We start from the raw sequence: 22,641 nt of genomic DNA on the forward strand, positions 1-22,641 counted from the left end.
CGACGTGCAAACTTAAGTTTCTATTAGGTTTTGGAACTCTGACAGTCTCTGAGTTCCTGACAAGTTAGTAACTCTAGTTTCATTGACTGTATATGGAGTTCAACCTTGGTTTTATAGACTTGTTCCAGATTGACTTTTATTTCCAACATACTTACATGAATCCTAGAACGATATACTTCTATTTCTCCGTTTTCCTGTTGTTTCTTTGAAACTCTTGTTCTGGAATCTTGTAGTATTGACGTATTCTAGATCTCGGGGAAATATTCCACATCTGGAACCGCAGTCCAAATTCCTAAATGGAACTTGCTATCACTATTGTTCATTCCTTTATTGGAACTCGCAGACCAGGTTCCTTTCTGGAACTTGTTGTCATCTTCGCAGTTGTAGGCGTCGTTTAAAGTGCGCCTACGCAAAAGCATGTGTGAATATGTTTGGTACTCTTAGGAAGTGGGAATTGACATATACGATAAGGGACAACGATTAGGGACAAGGAAAGTAGGGAGCCGCCAACAAGTTTTTAAGGAACTTGTAAACCGTTTACGGATCATAAAAGGCAACTACGAATAAAGGGACAACGATAGGCAACAACGATTGACCCGTGAAGGTTACACCCCATTCATAATCCATGAGATTACTAACTCCATATGGTTCGGAACCACGAAAGGAGGATTGGGGATGATGGTACGAAGTGAGTCATGGAGTCACATTCGCCCATATTGGCCTCTACTCGATTCTTATAGTAAAAAGTATTCCCTGCGATCTCAAAGGCATGCAAACAAAGATTCAATTTGCTCCAAACTATTATTAGGCTAAATTGGTTGAATATTAATGCAACACATAATTCTAAAATATTAGTGATCACTTTAATTAATAACAAGATTAAAAAGGAACCTGAATCGGTCATCCAAATTATCTTATTAGGCGTGACTTTCAATTACATATTCCCTTTAAACATACAATCTGGTTATCAATAATAATAATAATAGAATAAACATTAATATTGGAAGCAATTCAACAATAAATTGTTAGTCAAACCAAATATAAATCAACCTAATCATGATACTAGCAATATAAAAATAAAATAAGTAATTAAATTAATTAATTACTCACATTACGCGCATTCCTTAAAATTGCTATATCATGAATAAATTGATAGTAACTTCAATAAAAAAAAATATAAATCAAATTGAAATTAAATTAAATTAAATAAAAAGTAGAGTTGATTTGATCCAAACCCTCGGTTAATTATACCTTTCACGCCTCGATTTAAGGACGGAACCTCGTGTTAAGTATGGACTCCTTGGAGTGCTTAAGGAAGGAATGATGTAGATATGAATATAAGTTTAAGGCTTAGAGTATGAGAGAGAGAAGAGAATGATTTTTGGTGTAGAAGAGAGAATAATTTTGTGCCCCAAACTGTAGAAAGGAGGGGGGTATTTATAGAGAAAATGAGTAGAGGGGACACAAGGAACCCTAAAAAGATAAAACTCTAGTTTTGGGGCGTCGTGACACGGCAGAGGTTGCCGCGATACGACAAAAAGTGCCGTGACACGGCAAAATATGCCGTGACGCGGGGAAGTAGCTGCCCTAAAAATATAAATCAAATTGAAATTAAATTAAATTAAATAAAAAGTAGAGTTGATTTGATCCAAACCCTCGGTTAATTATACCTTTCACGCCTCGATTTAAGGACGGAACCTCGTGTTAAGTATGGACTCCTTGGAGTGCTTAAGGAAGGAATGATGTAGATATGAATATAAGTTTAAGGCTTAGAGTATGAGAGAGAGAAGAGAATGATTTTTGGTGTAGAAGAGAGAATAATTTTGTGCCCCAAACTGTAGAAAGGAGGGGGGTATTTATAGAGAAAATGAGTAGAGGGGACACAAGGAACCCTAAAAAGATAAAACTCTAGTTTTGGGGCGTCGTGACACGGCAGAGGTTGCCGCGATACGACAAAAAGTGCCGTGACACGGCAAAATATGCCGTGACGCGGGGAAGTAGCTGCCCTAAAAAGATAAAACGCGTTCGGGTTTTACGCGAAGAAAACACGGAAAATCCCGTGAAGTGGTATGGGTACTGTGACACGGCAGAAGCTGCCGTGGCGCGGCATGTGGCGCCGTGTCACGGTGCACTGCTTTTTCCGAAATGCGTCCAAATTCATAAACATGTGAGAAAAACGTGGAAAATACATGAAAAAAGCACTGTGACACGGCAGAAAATGTCGTGACGCGGCAAAGTCCACCGTGGCGCGGCACGTGGTGCCGTGTCACGGTGTACTTTTTTTTTCGAAATACGTGAGGAAATAAGGAATATACACGAAAAAGGCACCGTGACACGGTGTAGAGTAACTTGTCACGCCATTATGCACCGTGCCACGTCAGTTCTTGCCGCATCGCGGCATTTTAGCTGTTGCGCGGTAATTCCAGTTTTTTATGCGTTTTTAAAACTATGATAACTTTTGATCCGTAATTCGGAATAAGGCATATAATATACATTGGAAAGCTTATCAAGTCTAATTTCCAACACAATTTGAATCAGGTCAAAATCATTTTTATATTTTAAGATATGTCCGTTTTAGTGAAATGGTGTCGGTTTTGGGCCGAGTTTAGTATTTTGCTCATATCTTCTTCGTTTTAAATCGAAATTGGGCTTATGATATATTTTTGGAAATCTTATTTCAAGGCCTATCCAAAAAAAGAATAATTGGATCAAAATTATAGGGCCACAAAATCAGTTTCTCTCGAATTGTGATGTGGACACGAAAAGAGGAAAACAAGTTATGGTGTAGGGAAATGAGGTAGGAAATGGATTGGTTTATGAAATATATTGAATGGAAACATGGATTTAAGCACTCCAAAGTTTAAATACTCAACCCAACCAATAATGGTGGTGAAAGGTTGTTCATCATTGGGTTTAGTTTTGGGGAGACATTTTTAGGTGTCTACAGCAGTCCAAGCTTCACTCTTTAGCTTGTTGTCATGCTTTTGTTAGGAAGCTCCTTGTGTGTACTTGTTAGGGAACACCTCATGTACCTGTTAGAGAACATGCTCCGGCTCTCGTGGGAAAGCCTGCCGAAAGTTCCTTCTGCATCTCATTGGAGAATATCTTCAGGTTCCTTTGTGGTTTGTTTCTCGTATGAGAACCTGCCTTAGGTTCATTCATTCTCTCTTGTTCCTCATCAAGTCTTCTATGTTCCAACCCATTAACTTCACCTAAGTCAGTTCCTGTCTTCACATAAACAGTTAAGAGAACATTAGATTGAAGTTTGTTTGTCATAAACAAATTTCAAGTGAGAGAACTAGTTAAACATAAAGCGACATAAATACTCCTACACATATACAACTCATGTATGCATGGAGCACTTACCTCATGAAGCTAACAAATGCAAACACCTACTTACATATATAGTTACCTTCATGGTTCCTTCGCCATCATCATGCTTATCAACCATAACACTCATCATTGTTCTTGTTCCTCTATTGCTTATCTTATATTGCTCAAGTTTCTTATATATATACTTGTCAATACTCTGGTTCCTTGTATCTTGTTCCAAGCATAACTTGTTATTTTTATGCACAACTTACAAACATGTTAGATTGATAATCATCATTAGGTTACAATCATCAAAACCTAATTACTCAACAATTTCCCCCTTTTTGATGATGACAAACTAATGATGCTTATCACATATTAAAGGATAGATCGTCGTACATTTATTCCCCCTTAGTTCTTTAAGGAAATAACATTAGAACAATTTAGGAACATACACAGGAACTTCACATGGGTAGAAACTTAGCAATACACATCATTATCAATATATATATACTTTGGACTTAATTACAGCATACCATAAGCATCATACATATTCTTCTCCCTTTTGTCATTATCAAAAAGGGTATTGTTCCACACGTTTGTTTTCCGTAAATTACACACACGAAAAGTCATATGTCGCACATACCACCATATAATAAGTAAATATATAATGGTTAAACACTTGTTGTTCCTATAAGCCTCAAGGTACTCACTTTTCAAACACGGATACCATTTTCACACTAATTTCCAACTCACAATCCAGAGGCCCAACTTAAAAACCCTTAATTGAACTTGACAAATAAGAAGTTAAAAGTCAAGTAAAGATCAAAGCTAAAAGTTAGAAATGGATGTAATAAAACTAAATTATTACTCCTGATTTTGTAACATTATCACAATGGTGTTTATTTATTCGATTAGGCTCTATTTGCTTCACAAACATATTTTTAGTTTTCTAAACATCAAGTTATCATATACTTTGTATGATATCTTGATATGTATGTAGGGTTTGTAGGGATGTGCAAAAATTCAAAAGCAGATCGATCATAATAGATTACACTAAAAGATCCGAATTAAATTTTCATTATATTGAATGTTTCATCAAATAATTTGATCCACATTTGAATTTTTCAATGTTTAAACAGCTCATCTTTTAAGGAGAATTTTAATAGAACAATGATATTATATACTTGAACTGTATGTATAAGCAATTTTATTCTTCATATATATAATAATCTCTATTTTCATTATTATTATTTATTTTAAGATTCTCTATGATACATTTGGATGTTGTCATCTACTTATCACAATGACACAATTAGTGTTAATGTGTACAAAAAATGCATTGACATACTAGAGACAGGAATATATTGTCCGATTTATATGAGGTACATGAAATAATCATAAACAAAAATAGAATAAGGAAATTTATGATTAATCGATCAGTCTGGTATTAATGTGCATGTGATGGGTTTAACAAAGGAGGCAGACCGACAGCAGATTCATGAATGTTTTGATTAGAGTAGTCAGTATTACTCCGTAGTAGATGGAATAACTCAGATTATGAAATTAAGTGCATCATTTTATCAGGAAACTTCTATCCTCCACACTCACGGCACATCTTCATATTCATAGGGCCCACATTTATAACATGAGAAGGACAACAACTATACTTTAGGATGAGCTAGAACACTAAAATTAAAACCAAGGGTTGGCTCAAAGTAGTAAGCAGATGTCGTTTAAGGGAGGTCTTTGGTCTAAGTCTCATTGTGTACGTGGCGTATCACCTTATAATTAGGGTTGTTAAAAAATCGATCTAGTTTATAAGTTTAGACCAAAAAATGAATAGGAGCGGACCATAATTGGTCCAGTATTTTGAGGTAAAAAAAATACTATGGTTTTTCGATTTATGGTCAGATTTAATACCAAAACACTTTAGAATTGATTTTGGATTGAACCAATCTTTTGTTTAAAATAAAGTAATGCAAAAGAACCTCTAATAAGGCGTTGAACAATTAGTTATTTTTTCATATGAAATTAAATTAACTTCACAGCTACAATGAATTGTTAGACCCTCTTGTTAAAAATGGCTATAAACACTATGAAAGAGGACAAGAAGAACGTTTTATCTTTTATATGTAGAGTTTTTGCTAAAGAGAAGTTTTTATTTAATTTAATTGTTATGTATTTGTTAAATAAAAATCTCTTCATTAATAGTGTATGACATTTAATCAACTAATCAATTATAGTATTATATTATTATATAAATAAATAAAAGCAATAAAATGTTATAGATTAGTTGGTAAGCTATTAATGTCTCAGAGTTGTGGGCTCAAGTTTTAATATAAACATTTTCTAATGTAAATAGAATAATTAAGGTTGCATCTGCGAGGAGATGTCACCATGTCATTCGGACTGAAAGAGTGGCCTAGACACGTATTTAGGTATTACGTGTTTGCTTTGAGATTTAAGAAAATATAAATATAAATTTATAACTAGATATCTAAGTTTAATGAAGAAAGCTAAGAATCTACTGTACTAATTAACAAGAATACTAATTTGGCTTGCATCTCCTACACGTACATTGATTATATCTAGTATTCTAGTGCATGTAGAAGATGAGAGTGAGGGATAGATAGCGGTAAAGGTGGTTAGAGCTTTTCTCCTAATTTAAGGGATCTGAGGAAGATTTTGTTTATATCTAAATGCAAGCATTAGCAACATGTCCATCACTGAGTGCACCCAACATCTATCTAGCTATACTTCCCCAAAAAAAAAAAAAAAGTACATTTTTAGAAACGTTAGTTTATGTGTTACATGACACTCTCTTCTCATGAGAAGAGTTTAATTCATTGCAAACTTCTCAATTAAATGAACGATGTTGCACGGTAATTAGACATGCAACTTTATTTTGAAATGAAAAAATGAGAACTTATTGACCACCATTCCAACATAACATCAAAGCTTAATTTAATGATACAAAATTAAAGATACTCCTTCCGTTTTTAAATACTTGCTCCATTTCTTCATGTGCGGAGTTTTAAGAGAATTTGGAAAAAAAAATATTAAAATATGGAGGTAGCGGGGTAGGTGGAAGAATAAAAAATTATAAAAAAAACAAAAGTAGTGGAGAGAACTAGAGGAGAGAGAATATGAAATAATAAAATATGATCATGGTGGGTCCACTAGGTGAGAGAAATTAATTTAATATTGTAAAATCTTTTCAAATAAAGAAATGGAGCAAGTATTTAAAAACGGCCAAAAAAGAAAAGTGGAGTAGGTATTTAAAAACGGAGGGAGTAATAAACTCTTAATAAATTTTTCTATACAAGATGGTTAGACTTCCAATACATTTGTACTTCTGTACTTTGTAGTAATGAAAAATGAGTATTACTGTATAAAAATGGAATAAACTTGTGTGGAGTACTGTACACGACCTAGTTCACAATAATATTATTGTAGTGAACCTAGTTGAGGTCTATATGCATGCAACTGATGTCATGTTAAATATAGTAACCCTAATTTTAATATAATGAGTTTTATTTATTGATTTTCTTTTTTTGAAGGGTTAGGTTGAATATAGTGACCCTAATTTTTTTACATAGTGACCTTTTTTATTTATATTATTGACTGGTGTATGAAAACTTTCTTTTTTAAAAAATTAACCTCTTCTAATCTTTAAAATAATGACTTTTATTTTAACATAATAATCTTTATTTTAACATAGCGACATTTTTAAAACTAATAAAAGTATGAAACGACCAAAGTGTCTCAAGTATTAGTAGTTCATAATAAATTAATGTGAACCCGTTCTATTTAAGATGAATAAAAATCCTCTCTTATCTTAATTATTTATTATAATCATCATATTAATATAAGGTCTTTTTTTTTTTACAAGAAGAAAAGGAATTTCATTAATAAAATATAGTCAAACGACTCTTACATATAATTCCTAAGAAATCAAGAATTCCAACACAATTACATAACACCTTAAACCTAAATACGTCGCAGATTTGATTAACAATTGCCTTAATTAAATATTTTATCTGAAACAATACAATCTGTGAGTTCGCACTAATTCGGCTTGATGTCATTTGAGTGAAAATACCCATGTGGTCCTCAGGACTCTTGTAGAGATTATGAAACCCTAGATCTTTAATTCTCGCCATACAAACATAAAAAGAAAATATAATTATCATCTAAAAGAAGAGATATATTTATTGAAAGCAATTAAAAGATTTTTGAGGGTTACCACCGGTAAGAACACCGTGTAAGCCTCTATAAAGTTTCACAACTAAGAGCAAGAAGAGAAGAGATGATAGATCGAGATGGAGAGAAAGGGGAGAAGATCGAGAGAAGGAAACCTTCAAAAACATTGAAAAAATCCAGCAGTGGAGGATAAAAAAAACCCTCCTAAAGTCCTAAGAGAAAATCCCTCCCAATAGAAAAAGTGTAGAGGAAACCAAAAACACTCTTCCAAAAAGAAACCCATGCTTGACTATTTATGTGTTACCATATTAATATAAGGTCTTATTTCGGTGAATTGATTTTCCTTTTTTTTTGCTTTTGTCATAAAAACAGATTTTTTTTTCCCTTCTTCAAAGTTTTTCTCCACCGTACCCTTCCCTACCACCACACCAACCACACACCAATCTCATCAACCATGACCCACTCTAGTCTTATGCATGGTACTCGTCTCATCACTACAACTACGTATACATAGCCATCACCACCATTACATTGGCTCCACACGTGCACCCATGACCCACCCCCTTACCCAATCTCATTGCTAGCCATCATTCATTCATCTACGATGATATGTCATTGAGCACATCACCCCCAACACACAATTTTTGTTCCACTACGTGCACCAAGGCTATGCTTACAATTGTTGTTTAAGCTAGAGCCAAACCTTGAATATAACAGAGAATTGAAGTAGGTTTGGAGTATTAATTTTATATAGATATACCCTAAGGAGTGTTAAATACGATGGAGGCAGTTCAGAGGTATTATAAATTGATTCGACCTAATTCGAAAGTGACCCCATTTAGAATTCGATCTACATGGGTACATACAATAATTTTACATGTATGACTCAAATCTGTACTAGATTCGATCCATGTCAGGCCGATTAGTCCCAATCCAAACCTCAAACAATGACCTAAATTGATACCTCTTATAAAATTGGATAAAAAATATAAAGCATAATCAATCAATATAATAATAACACTAATCAATGCAAAAACCTTGTCATGCATTAGTTTAGAAGCAATGCAATATTTTAGGAGTATTACAAAATTCAATAAAGAGTAGTGATATTAACCCTAAAATTAGCATATAATAATTTCCTAAAATGATATTGTATTTTGAATTTTTTTTTTTTTATATCAAAGTGATCAAATATAGGGCCGGGGTAAAAATTTTCATGCCTAACCCGCAAAATAATGACAGGAATATTGGATTAAAGCAAATTTTTAAAGCTATTTTTAAACTGGACTGATAGGTCAGCCTAATACCTCTAAATTTTTGACAAAAACACTCGTCGATTGATGTATGTGTTAGCTTCTTATGGAGGTTTGCATTTATCACAAGATTATTACTCCTTAAAAGAAAGTACTCCATAGAAATTAAAAAAAAAGTCCTGAGATTTAGTGTAGATGGTAGTAATATTTGTATGGATCCGGTACATAGATGGGTCCACAAACGTTGAAAGGAACAAATAAGAATCAAAAAAAAACTTTTTTGGAACTACGACGTTGCTCCCTCAAATCAAGGCTAGTTTTCTTCATAGTACGTGAAAACCCATTAAATTATAATTAAGAAAATTAATTACAAGTGTATAAAAAAATCATATAGTTGATTCATTTCATATGGGGTCATTTAATCACCCCTTTAAAATCATTGACTCTTTTGCTTAAATAAAAAATAATATAGGAGAGAGAAAATTAAACAACATACAAGCAAGTAGTACGTGTGAAACAAAAAGTCCATCTTCTTCAAATTTTTCCTTACATTCATGCTTAGGAAACAACAATAATACCAACATTAACGGGAAAACTTTCGTCTTCATCTTCTTGGGAACACCTTTTCATCTTCTAAATATTAATTACATCTTCTTTGTCTTAATTCTTTTTTATTATATTATTTATACTTCTTGTTGTATGTAATAATAATAACTCAATCAAGTTATTTCTTTTTTCGACTTTTCAAGCTAAGGGTTCCTTTTTATCTTATGTAAAGAGTGTATAGCACAAACAAATTTTTATATGGTATGTGGTGTTAATATTATAAATTATGAAGATGAAGATGAAGAAGGAAAAGGTCGAACTGAAAAGGATCCTGATCCGTTTTTATGCACACACGCAATGCGTGTGTGCATGTTAAAGGAGGGCATGGTGGCTCATAAATTGGTGGAGATTATTGTTACTTTTCATCCTACAGAAACTTGATCGTTTTTTCGAGTTTTGGACGCGGCGGCGTACATGGGAAAGCCAGGCATTGCTCTTCATGATCTCCTTTAATTTGTTTCTAATTTTTTCAAACTTTTTTCTTACTTTTTTTCCTTATCCATCTATCATGTAGTTTATTTTGCAAAAAAAATTTAAATGTATTTTTTTTATGGTTGATTTTGATTTATATTTTTCTTATCCATTTATCATGTAGGTTTTTTTTTTTTTTTTTTTTTTAAATTACTTTTTTGTTAAGAAATAGTATTTTTTTTTTTTTTTTTTAAAAAAAAAAAATGGTGTTCATCTTAAGAAGTAGGTGTAATTTTTTTTCTTTTTTTTTTTTGGATGAGAAAATAGGACAATAATATTAGTTGTAACTTGTAACATTGGTCGGATACCGACGCTTTTTTTTTTTCTTTTTTTTTTAATTTTTAATTTAACACAATGTTTATTGAAATAAAGACATTGCTGGTTTTCCCTTCTTCAATTATTCTGTAACATTTGCACCTAGTATTATTTCATTCATTTCTTCCTTTCCAATAATGTTTTTGGATGAATTGTACAATAATTCGGTTTTTTTTTTTTTCATAGTATATTATTGTTTAGTGAGCACAAAGAGTATATATGCTGAGTTGTTGACGAGATTCAATCTTAGGTAGTGTTAGTTAAATTGTTATAATACTCAAAATTTTAGCCAACTAAAATACTCGTAGTTGGCTTTAACGACGACTATGGTAATAATTAATAAGGATCCTTTCTGCTAAAGGTTGTTAACTCTCTCTCTCTCTCCGATCTCCATTAATTTTTTTTTTCCTTTTATGGAAAAATAAGCATCTGGGTAGAGTTTGGCCATGGAGGAATTGAACCTTAGATAGAAAATAACCATTATCAAGTTTTTTAATTTTTTGCTAATATTGAGATCTGATTTAATGCCCATTAATTTTGCACTTCTATTCTTTACCTTAAAAAAATAATATTCGAGTATTATTATTTATCACAACTTGAATTTAGCTACCGTGTATGGCAGATTGGCAGGTAGGGCAAGTACTAAGGAAAGAAAGAAAAGACACCTTAACCACCTGAAGAACATTTTCATTGTTGTTGCAAATTGAGAATAGGATTTTATTTCTTCATGTTTGGTACAAATGTAGAAATGCAAAACATTGATGATTTTATATTATTATTCTTATCTAGATTGAATATATATTTAGGTCAAAAATATAAATATGAAAGAAAAGTACTTTATCATTATTCATTAGAGGTGTTTATGGGTGGTTAACCTTGTGAGTGTATGAAATGACCATATCTCAACCTTTACAGTTTTATTGGTTCAGTATTTGCAGGTCAGTCATTTTGAGAGTGAGGAGAAAGGGTAAGGGATCTCCAGTTCCTCACTCTCAAAGTATCTTTAGTGGGGATTGAACCCTTAACCTCAAGGTTAAAAGGTGACAATCTTACCACTAGACCAAGTTTAGTTTGATTTTGTTTCTGAACACCTTCCCAAAAGACCTAAAAAAAAAAAAGGTGAGTGTATAAAAATGGGTTGATACAAATTGCAAAGAGTACGAAAATGAAACCATTATTGAGTAGTTTCGAACTTTCTACTTTTGACTTTGCTGCTTAATTGTATTGGGCTAATTTGCTATAAAGTACAATCTACTTCTTTAGTCTCTTGGGCCAGTCCAAAACAACAAAATTAAGACTAATTAAATCTGTTGATTAACATACAAACTACAGTGCCTCTCGAGGTCATATCCCAGAATGATTAACCAGCTTGAAATATTGAACATAAATTATATTTTCAGGTTTTCCGTTAGTTGATTTTTGTCAAACAGTGTAATATTAATCGTAATCAAGTCGTTAATCCGCATTATTTAACGGTTCATATACAAAATCTTTTACTAGTAAAATTTGTTAATTTTAATAGTTCAAATTAATTAATCACGTTTTTTGGTGTAGCTTATATGAACACTGCTAAATGTCATTATATTCCTCCATATATTAAAGGAAAAATTGTCCACAATAATCCCATCTTTGGGCCGTTCGCTAAAAATAGTCTCACTTTTGGATTATTTTTAAAAAATCCCACCTTTACACCCCCCAATCTTTTTAATGGTCCCAACCGGTCAATTAACTTGTTATAGCAAGTTACTTGACACGTGTTGGCACCCGATTAGTCTAAAAAATAAATTAAAAAATAATTTAAAAATAATAAAAAAAACAATTAATTAATTTTAAAAACCACCAACCAGTCAAACCACCTCCCATGCCACCGATCTCGGTGCACCGACCTCCCCTGCCACCCCTCCCTTGAACCACCGTCAAACCCCCTCCCTTGAACCACCTTCGAACCCCCTCCCTCCCTCACGAAACCTCTCCCTTGAACCACCCTCAAACCCTCACGAAACCAGGATCGCCTCCCTTTGAACCACCGTTGACCCCCCGGCCTCCCTCACGAACCAGGCACGCCTAAACCCCCTCTCCTAAAGCACCCGAACCTCCTCCCTCCGTCACGAAACCACGATTTCGGCCTCCCGTCACGAAACCACGATATCGGCCTCCCGTCACTCTCCCTTGCCTCGAGTTCGGCCGCTCAGACCACTGCTCTCCTCCCCCCGTCACGCATGCTGCGGTCTGATGGTCTGGTGGAGTATTGCGGTGGCTGGGGCTGGTGGTCTGGTGGATCGGAGGAGGTGGTTGGCTGCTCCTTTTTTTTGTTTTTTTTTTAATTTAAAATTTCAGACAAATTGTATGGTGAGACGTGTACTTTAAACCCAAAAAAAAAATTACCTTTGTAACAGGTAACCGATCACTTGAGACCATTGGGAGCAGATCGGGGTAAAGGTTGGATTATTTAAAAATAATCCAAAAGTGGGATTATTTTTAGCGGACGACCCAAAGGTGAGATTATTCCGGGCAATTTTTCCTATATTAAATTACTCCGTCCGTTCCCAAAAGAATGACCCTTACGGTCTAAATCTAGTTCCAAAATTATCATTCCATTTGCATTAAAATACTCTCCAATTTGCAACAATATTTATACAAAGTTAGCTTCCTCATGTAAATTTTGTTTTTCCATGTACTTTTATTATTTTCTTTCTCTACTTTTTTGCAAACCCAATGTGAATTTCACTTTCCAATGTAGTTTAACTACTATCTTTTTCACTTTCTTAATAACCGCAAAATCAGCCCAAAAGAGTCGTTCTTTCAGGGACGGAGGAAGTATAATATAATCCCTCGATACCAAATTAGGTTAGACACTTTGACAGGCAAGTTTAGCAATTTAGGAGATAAATCTATAACTATTATTAAAATAGCAACCACTGATGTCATCTTTTCTCAAAGTTGTACACATGTCACTATCTCATGAAAAATTTTCCTACTCAACCGTTAAGCCCATCTATCTATATATTTAAACTATATTAGAGTTCTTTTTGGAGGGAATTTTCCCCCCTAAACTCTATTTTTTTCCGTTTAGATTTTTGCAGAATTATTAATGTGTCTAGAAACTTTATACTTTAATTAAGGAAAATTTGAAAAATACCACCATGTAAAGTAGTGAATTTGGACATTACCACCTCAAGTTTTTTTAATTTAATCGTACCACCTAATTTTTTCCAAAACGCTAAAAAGTACCACCATTTTTCTGAGTGACATCATCATGGCCGGGATTGTGTTAGTGTTTTCGCCCCAATTACATGTTTTAATTGTGTTTTCGCCCCAATTACATGTTTTAATTGTCCAGCTATTCATCCAATTAATCAATTCATAAACCCTAATTTTTTGAATTGAGCAAAACCCCAAATTGATTACCCAAACCCTAATTACACTAATCAATTCAATTCATTGAAGGTTTAATTGCAGAAATTAATACTATAATTTGCGAAAATGCTATCATTGAAATCAAATTTGCAAGATGAATTGGTAGAAAGAGGGGAGAAGATAGGGGAAATCAAGGGAAATCGAGGGGAAAGAGAGGGAAAATGAAAAAGTAGGATCCATAATGACGCCACTCAAAAAAATAGTGGTACTTTTAAACGTTTTGGAAAAAACTAGGTGATACGATTAAATAAAAATAAAAATAAAAAACTTGAGGTGGTAATGTCAAAATTCACTACTTTACATGGTGGTATCTTTCACATTTTCCTTTAATTAATTATTATTATGAAGGACTTTTAGAGAACATTTTTCCTAGGACTTCCATATTTAATTTTAATTACCCTTATTAAAAACCGAGCATGGCTCAGGTATTATCTAGTTTCCTAATAATCAAACCTCATTTGCTACTCATTTAACTTATCACCTAGCTTAGTGGCACAATTTTAGTATTCTTTTTTTCAAGTATAACCCAAAACATATTTTCCATCTTTATTGCTCTTCAAAGTTTTGTAGAAAAATTAAAAGTTGTTCCTTTCCTTCAACCAAGCATGTCTAACACTTCCACTAAACTCCACCAAGTTATTGCCAAAAACAACGCATGAAAACACCAAATTTCACATGTCAATGCCCAATTCAATTTCACCTAATCATATCGAATCTTCTCATCATTCTTTCATAGATTGTGTAATTTTTAAGTCTTTTTCTTCCCTTAATTTCTTTAGGGTGTTCATTTCAATTTAGTCGATATATGATAGTTGTGGTAGTGTGCCGATGAAGAGGCTTTGATAGCATTGATTACTAATAGTACTTCATGGAATGATGGAAACTTAGGATGATAGAAAGTTAGTAACGAAATCTATCACTTATCAACTTTTTCGCACATGTGGATATGCATGGCGATATTGGAAAATTGTGAATTGACATTGCTTCAAAGCTATACATAGTTGGAATAAAGTAGGAATCTGCCAACAATTTCTAGACGTGTTATGTTCTTGAGTTAATATATTGTAATTTTCAAGGGTTTATAATTACAAGTGTTACTTAAATTGACTTATGTCATAGTAGGGTTTACTTTATTTTTTGAAGGAAGAGCACAGCAAGGCCCAAGATAGTTAATACTATATACGGAGTAGTACAGAAACTATACAATTATCTTTTCAATCTCATGTAATTATTTTTCTATTAAATACTTCATGAAGGTAGAAATCCCATTTGCATTAGAAATTATTATGATTCTAATTGGACCATAAAAAATTAAAAAGGAAAAGGATCGAATAATTATATTATAATGCATAGACATCGTATGCAATTCTTTTTGGCCTACTCCTTTTACATTTTGCTTAATTATTCTAAGATGTTTATGATATATTTGTGAAATCTTGGACCAAGTCCAAGAAAATACTTTAATAATTACAAGTAGATTGCAGTATTCCCAAGCTTTGTCTTGGTTGTACCAAGATACAGACGACGTAAGAGGAAGTAGTCTTACTTAAACTATTTTTTTTTTTTTATTATGATTGTGAAATGGTCTAACTTTGCCACCAACTCGTGGGTTTTTCTTAGAGCTGACAATTTGGATATTCAAGTCGGGTTCGGGTCGGGTTAAATCAGGTTTCGGATTGAATTAGTATCAGGTTATGTCAGGTCAATCTAGTCTCCGATCAGGTTCAGGTTTAGGTCGGGTCAATTTCAGTTTAGATTATTCCGGGTCGTTAACCTTTTCGGGTATAGGTCGGGTTCGATTCGAGTCAAATTCAGATCAAGTTCAATTTCAGGTTCGGGTTGTGTTGAGTCGGGTTTGGACGGGTTAATATATGGTACATTCGGGTTCGGGTTAGGGTTGGGTTAGATAATTATTTGGTCTGATAATCTTAAAGTTAGATCATTCTTGGTTTTGGTTCAAGTTCAATTCGAATAAATATCGATGTGGTGAAGCTGAATTTATGTAATTACGTCTTTTATAATTTAATCAAACATTATCAAGATTTTATTAAGCCTATATGCAAAGTAATAGAGAACAAAAGGTATATTAGCTGAACAAATTGTACCAATATTTTGTTAAGGATTGAGGGTTTACAAAACTGTACCAGCTGAACGAAAGGTGTGTAAAATTTTATTAAACCTTTCATGACTCGGATCAATAACAGGTTGTGTTGGGTTAAAATCGTTTTCAGGTTCTAATCGGGTCGGGTACTAATTCGGGTTCGGATTGTTGTCGGGTCAGATTAAATCGATTGACGGTTACTATCAGATCAAGTGTAGGTTCGGGTTTAGGTCATAAAGTATTGGATCAAATCGGTTGTCGGTTAACATCAGGTAGATTCGGGTCGGGTTACATGTCACTAGTTTCACCCCATTGTTCGGGTACAGATCAGGTTCAGATCATTGTCGATTCAGGTCGGCTTCTCGAATCGGGTCAGTTTTTGACAGCTCTAGTTTTTCTTAATTAAAGTCATATGTTTCTTAAAAAAAAAATCATATGTTTTCATAGATATTTATAACAACTACTCTATATAATTTTTCTTGGATCGAAGAATATATAACAAATTCATTTGTTAAAGTAGGTAAATATTTAAAACTCCGTATTTTTTTTTATGGTTTATGACATGAACATGATTACTTATGATTAAAGAATGGAAGTGTGAAGCATGGACGAGATCATGAGACAATGAAGTTGTTTATTGAAGTATTTGTGCTTTGTTTGAATGCTATTGTTTCAAAATTGACTGAATTTGCATTGTTTATGTGCAACACGAGTATTATGTCATGTGTAGAATGAAATTTTTCGTAATTTATTGATTGGTTTGGTATAAGAATAAGTACTACTTTAAATAAATTTTTTTGAAAAAAAAAAACATTATTATAATTAAGAGTATATTTTTTTGGTAGGTACACTACAAGTTCATTATCTTGTAGACCAACGTAAATAATTAAGAGTATGTAATATGTCTTTTTTCATAATATTATAATATGAGATTTGATCTTGTTATTTAGACATGTGCAATATATATGCTCTAAACTAACAACTAAAAAAAAAACCCTTTCTCATCCTTATATGTTACATATTGCTATGAAGATTGCTACAGATAGGAGTATGTTTTCTGAATTATTTATGAGTTTTAAAATAAGCCTCCTAGAGTCCTAGCTAGCATAAAAAAAATACAAAATAAATTTTTTAAAAAGGGGCCAAATTAAATTTCCTAAAATGAACTAACTCATTTCAATAACCCAATCACCTTGATGGTGAAAATTTTGAAAATCACATCCTCTAATAATTTAAGTTTTCAATGACATTAATAATACTCGTAAAGTTGGTATAAAGTATATTAAATGACATCGTTTAAATATCAACAAAAAACTATGTTGATACCAACACAACTTATATTTCATGTAAGAAGTACTTTACTAGCTACCAGAGTGATATCATCTAAACACAATTGTTAAGGCCTATATTTATTGTGTATATTGTATAGCTAACAGGCCTATTTCATAAGCCCTAATCTCTTAGGTTGTATAAATATGCTTCTCATACTCTAATAGAAACTATGGAAAATTATTTCGTGACATGATATCAGAGCCTATATACTCTAATCACTAAAACCCTAAATTTCTGAATTTTTTTCTCTACTCTACTGTTCGATTGATCGAGATGGGTGATGATGGAAAACTTGATCCTTCTTCTCCCTTTTACCTACGGAAAATTATATCGTACAATAATCTAATACCAATGAGCATTACTAGAGTTATAAGACATTCAAGTTATTACATTAGCTGATGAGAATTTTTCGAAATATCTAATGTTAAATGATGAAAACATTTAACTTATTGCTTATCTCAGTTATATACTACTTGTATGTAGAGGTGGCCATTGAGGTGGATTAATTAAGCCTACCCCATGTTTACTAGCTGACAGAGCTTGAAGCAACTTTGACTTGGAAGTAATCAATTTGATCCACCTAATTGGCTAATTGTGTGGAGTCATAGGTTGAATTTGCTATTCGCCAACTTGGTTCAAATTGGCTTATATTGATACCGGTTTAAGAGCTTTTATTTATTTTTATTAAAAAAGAAGTCTCAACCGATCCAAATCAAGTCAAGAACCAACACTATTTCAGCTTATGTTAAAAACTAACCTAATTCATACAATAGCCACCATCCTTAGTTGCACAAAAATCATATTAAAACCAATAAAATAACACATAAATTGTGACATTGGCTTAAAAAAATCATTTGCCTTGCTAGTAAAACTTAAACATATTTATAATTGCCAAATCTCATTAAAATCATAGATTTCATATCCAATTAATAATTGTAATTAGTCCTCATTTCAAAAATATTAATGATGTCATCAAATAGCTCCCCCCACCAAAAAATTCAAGCTTTCTCAAATCTCAACGTTTGAAATTCTTGTCCTGACAAAAATTTTACTACTAATAAAAGAATTATCATAATTTATCAAAAAAAAAAAAAAAAAAAAAAAAAGTAGTGAGCTCAAGGCTCCTCTAACAAGGGTGGTTGTCAAGAAAAATAGAAGCTGAATCTCCGTCGTGTACTCCTCACCTCTCTTTCTCTCTCCTCTCAAATCCCCGCATACTTCGCAGATTATCCTCTTCTTCTTATTATTACCCCCATTTTGCTCTTTTTCCTCTCAATTTTCTGCATTCTAGATTACACAAGGAAAAAATTTAATAAAAATCCCACCTTTTTTCCTTGTTTAGTTCTATTATCATCTTTTTTTATTACCCTTAATTCCCCATATTCTTGGGATTATTTTGAATAAATTCCCTTTATTTTGTTGTTGATATTTATTGCTGATATTGTTTGTCTTTATTTGTTTTGTTGTTGTTAGAAGTCTGTTCAGTTCATATCCAATCATTTGAAATTGTGGATAAAAAGGAAAGAATTGTACAGTAAATTTATTTTTTGGGGTCAATTTATCTGTTGTTAGATTGAATTTTTGCCCATTTTTGTGTGTGATTAGATCTTCTAGGAACATTCTTCTTCAATTTTGATTTTTATCAAGTTTTAAGGGACCAAATTTAGGGGTTTTTCTTATCTAGGTATTGGAAATTCAAGCAATTTAGCTCAAAATTTGAACCCTTTTATCAAATCTAAACATTTGTATCCTTGAATTTGAACATCTTTGATCAATTCAGAAAACCCCAGAAAGCAAAAAAAAAAAAAAATGTATGCGACAGAAAGCAAAAGAAATATGTCATTTGAGTACCAGGCACAAATCATCAATTATAGGCCTAGTCTTCATACAAGGAGGGCAAATTTGACAGTAAAATTTCAAGATATTTATGGGTTTTCAGTTGAAGGGAATGTTGATGATGTGAATGTGTTGAATGAGGTGAGAGAAAAAGTGAGGGAACAAGGAAGGGTTTGGTGGGCATTGGAAGCTAGCAAAGGTGCTAATTGGTACCTTCATACTCAAGTCTCATCAACCCTAAAAGCATCCCTTAAATTATCAGCTTTAGCTAATGCAATCACATTGAAAAGGTTGATTAGGAAAGGGATTCCACCAGTTTTGAGGCCTAAGATCTGGTTTGCATTATCTGGTGCTGCTAAGAAGAAATCGACCGTCCCTGAGAGTTATTATGATGATCTTATTAAGGCGACCGAGGGCAAGGCCACGGCCGCTACCAAACAGATTGATCATGTGAGTTGAATTGGTTCTTTTTGGGCTGTGTTGATCAGTCTTACAGTTGGATTTTTTCTTGTTATTGTTTATTTGCAGGGTGGATTTATTTGCTGTACATTGTAATCAAATGGGTTGTTTTCTGTGGACTTTGATTTTTGATTTGGATGTTTATATGTGTATTTAACTTTTTTAAGCATTATGCATTGTTCATAGCTGATTCTTTTAGTCAGGTTTTTTTATTTTTAATTTACAATCGACGTCAAATTAATGGACTAGTTGCTGGATGAGAACATGTGATTTTCTTTGTATGGTATAATAGGTTAACTATAGGATTTGCCTTATCGAGGTTTCTGTGTTTTGCACTTTGTCAAAGATGACATGGACCAATCCATCTCCTTTCTGTTATGTGGTGTACTTCATAGTAATTGATGCCATGATACATTACATACATTTGGTGAGATTAGTGTGATGATGTATCTTCACCCTAGTGATGTGTGATGAGTCATGGATGGGGTAGTGGCATTCCAATGTAATAGCAGGTTGGGCATTCCAAACGCATGTTATTCGTTCACAATGTGGTGAGGCATTCCTGTCATAGTTGGTGGTCATGAGGTTTTGTATGAGTTCTTGCTTGGTGAAGCCATAGATAGAATTCGATAGTCATGTTTATGGCATCACGCTATCACTTTAGTAATTTGCGTACAGGTCTCAAATTTGGAGCTCAGTGGATTTTTGTTGATATCGCTTTACTATAGTTGCAGTCTTGCGGTTCTGTCAGAGCAATTCAACTGATATAGAAGTGAAAGACAAGGGAATGGTTATCCTTGTGAACCCTTTTAATCCTCCAAATGCATGCAAATCATGTACTAGTAGTTTGTAAATATGGTGGTGTAATTTTAGAGAAAATTAGCAACATCATTTTACAATTGTGATTTCATAAATATATGTTGTTCACTCCCTCTAATAAGGGACAATATGAACTTAAAGTGCAGAGCCAAATAGTGTGGCTAGTAACTGGGTTGACAGCATTCCTGTATGCACACATTACAAATTCATTGCATAACGGCGAATGAATAAGTATAGCAATTAAGTTTTTTATATTTAGTATCTCCTTGGCCATATATATGTACATCTTCCATGGCATGAAAATGGGAAATGTGGCTCATTGTTTTGACTGGCATTAATGCATATTGATTTGAGTATATGTTGGAATATGTGTTAATACTTTTGCTGAATTCATGAAGTCTCCAATATATTTGCAGGACTTGCCTCGGACTTTTCCTGGCCATCCTTGGTTGGATACACCTGAGGGCCATGCAGCACTCCGACGTGTTCTTGTTGGGTACTCTTTTCGTGATTCTTATGTTGGTTACTGTCAGGTGATTCTATTATCTCGTTTAATGTAACAAAAAAGGGAATTGACATTATTAGTGCTGGTACACTTCATGTTTCCCTCATTTTTGTATCATTCAATGATTCTTCAATTGAAGCATTTAGGCTGATTTTAATATTGTTTGTATGATTGTATCAATCGTCATGATTCTTCAATTGAAGTATTGATGCTGATTTTAATATTGTTTGTATTATTGTATTAATTGTCATGAACATACAACATTCATTTCTACTCCCTCCACCCCTTTATATGACAGAAAGGTGCAATAGCCTATTCTTGTACATGTAGAGCTGTACTCCTGCTCCACATATTAACCTAGCTCATTTGGTGTTTCAGGGTTTGAACTATGTTGCAGCATTACTATTACTCGTTATGAAAACAGAGGAAGATGCGTTTTGGATGCTAGCTGTCCTATTGGAAAATGTGTTAGTCAGTGACTGTTACTCAAATAACTTATCTGGGTGCCATATTGAGCAAAGAGTATTTCAGGATTTACTCACTCAAAAGTATCCGAGGTACTATTGTATTTCCATTTGAAATTGATTGCCCTATGATATCAACTGTTTTGATTGTTTTCATAAAAAAATTTGTAACAAAAAATTGCAGGATAGCTACTCATTTGGAAGCCTTAGAATTTGATGTCTCCCTTGTTGCCACTGAATGGTTCTTGTGCCTCTTTTCAAAAAGCTTACCTTCAGAGGTTTGATCAAAGAATTTTATCTTTGTCTATCTGTTTTTCAATATTTAAAGTTTGTTCCCCCTCATAACTGCTACTGTTCTGGAGTCCATTCCACAGACAACTATGCGGGTGTGGGATGTTCTATTTTACGAGGGAGCTAAAGTTTTGTTCCACGTAGCTTTGGCTATATTTAAGGTGAGTCATTACTTATCCTCTGTGCTATTAATATCTTAGTCTTCCAATTTTTGTTTGGAGGTCAAATCTCTATGAATTAGACATGGTTAGAGTGAGTTTTTGACGATATGATGAACAGATTCTTATACAGTATACTATTTACTTGCAGATGAAAGAGGATGAGTTGCTTCTGAGCCATCATGTTGGTGATGTAATAAGCATATTGCATAAAACTACTCACCACATGTTTGACCCTGATGATTTATTGACGGTAAGCTGAAGTTCGTACTGTATTTTCTTTTTGGAGTAGGCCATATCAGTTTATTAGCTTAGAATACTATGCTACTTAGATTCTTCATTTTACCTCAACCCGTGTTGGATCTTCAACACTCCAACATATGCATTGTCACTCTCATTTGGGACTAAAAGATAACCGGGAAATCTTACATAAAATAGGAGTGACACTTTCTTGACTCGAGTACAAGAGTCCACGCAAATTAGTAACTTGTTCATCCAGGAGTGAGTTGTCAATTAATCTGCAATCATCTACCTTCAAACTTTTGGATCCTGATTACTAGCTACTTTGTGCAGGTGGCTTTTGATAAAATTGGTTCTATGACCAACACAATATCAAAGCAGAGGAAAAAGCAGGAACCCGCTGTCATGAAAGAACTTGATCAGAGATTTAGACGGCTGAATTCCCTTAACGATGCAAGTTAACTATCCAGTTGGCCTGTAGATCTAAAGTGTAATTGTACATGCCCCAGGCATAACTGCAAGTGCAACTATGACTGGAGGCATTTTGGTGCTTGTAATATACAAAGTACATTTTCTGCAGAATTGTAGTTACATATTTTGTAAATTAACAGAATGTAACAAAAAACTAATTACATCCCTAAAGAGGGCTGCTTCTGATATATGCCCCTTATTGGCTTGTTAAAATGACAACGGTTTTATCCGTGATTGTAGACTTTCCTATGTAGTTACACACGTCCATTTCTCACTAAGAGCAGCAAAGACAAATTGGGAGACAAGATGGAAATATTTTTTGTTCAACCACTTAAAATCCATTTCTCTAGTTTGTCAAATGCTGATTAAAATAAAAGGAAATCTT

The 22,641-nt window shown here is 33.4% G+C and overlaps 1 protein-coding gene across 1 annotated transcript; it reads left to right on the forward strand.

Annotated features, from left to right (window-relative positions):
* The first annotated feature begins 18,106 nt into the window (after positions 1 to 18,106).
* LOC145589389 (uncharacterized) lies at positions 18,107 to 22,583 on the forward strand. The gene is made up of 7 exons (XM_081645933.1): positions 18,107 to 19,299; positions 20,544 to 20,660; positions 21,011 to 21,189; positions 21,281 to 21,374; positions 21,471 to 21,548; positions 21,697 to 21,798; positions 22,119 to 22,583. Exons 1-7 carry the CDS (start codon positions 18,823 to 18,825, stop codon positions 22,245 to 22,247), a joined length of 1,176 nt encoding a protein of 391 aa, XP_081502059.1. The 5' UTR covers positions 18,107 to 18,822; the 3' UTR covers positions 22,248 to 22,583.
* Positions 22,584 to 22,641: the final 58 nt, after the last annotated feature.

The sequence above is a fragment of the Chenopodium album genome, chromosome 17 (assembly GCF_948465745.1).
Source record: "Chenopodium album chromosome 17, dcCheAlbu1.1, whole genome shotgun sequence".
Classification (NCBI taxonomy): domain Eukaryota; kingdom Viridiplantae; phylum Streptophyta; class Magnoliopsida; order Caryophyllales; family Amaranthaceae; genus Chenopodium; species Chenopodium album.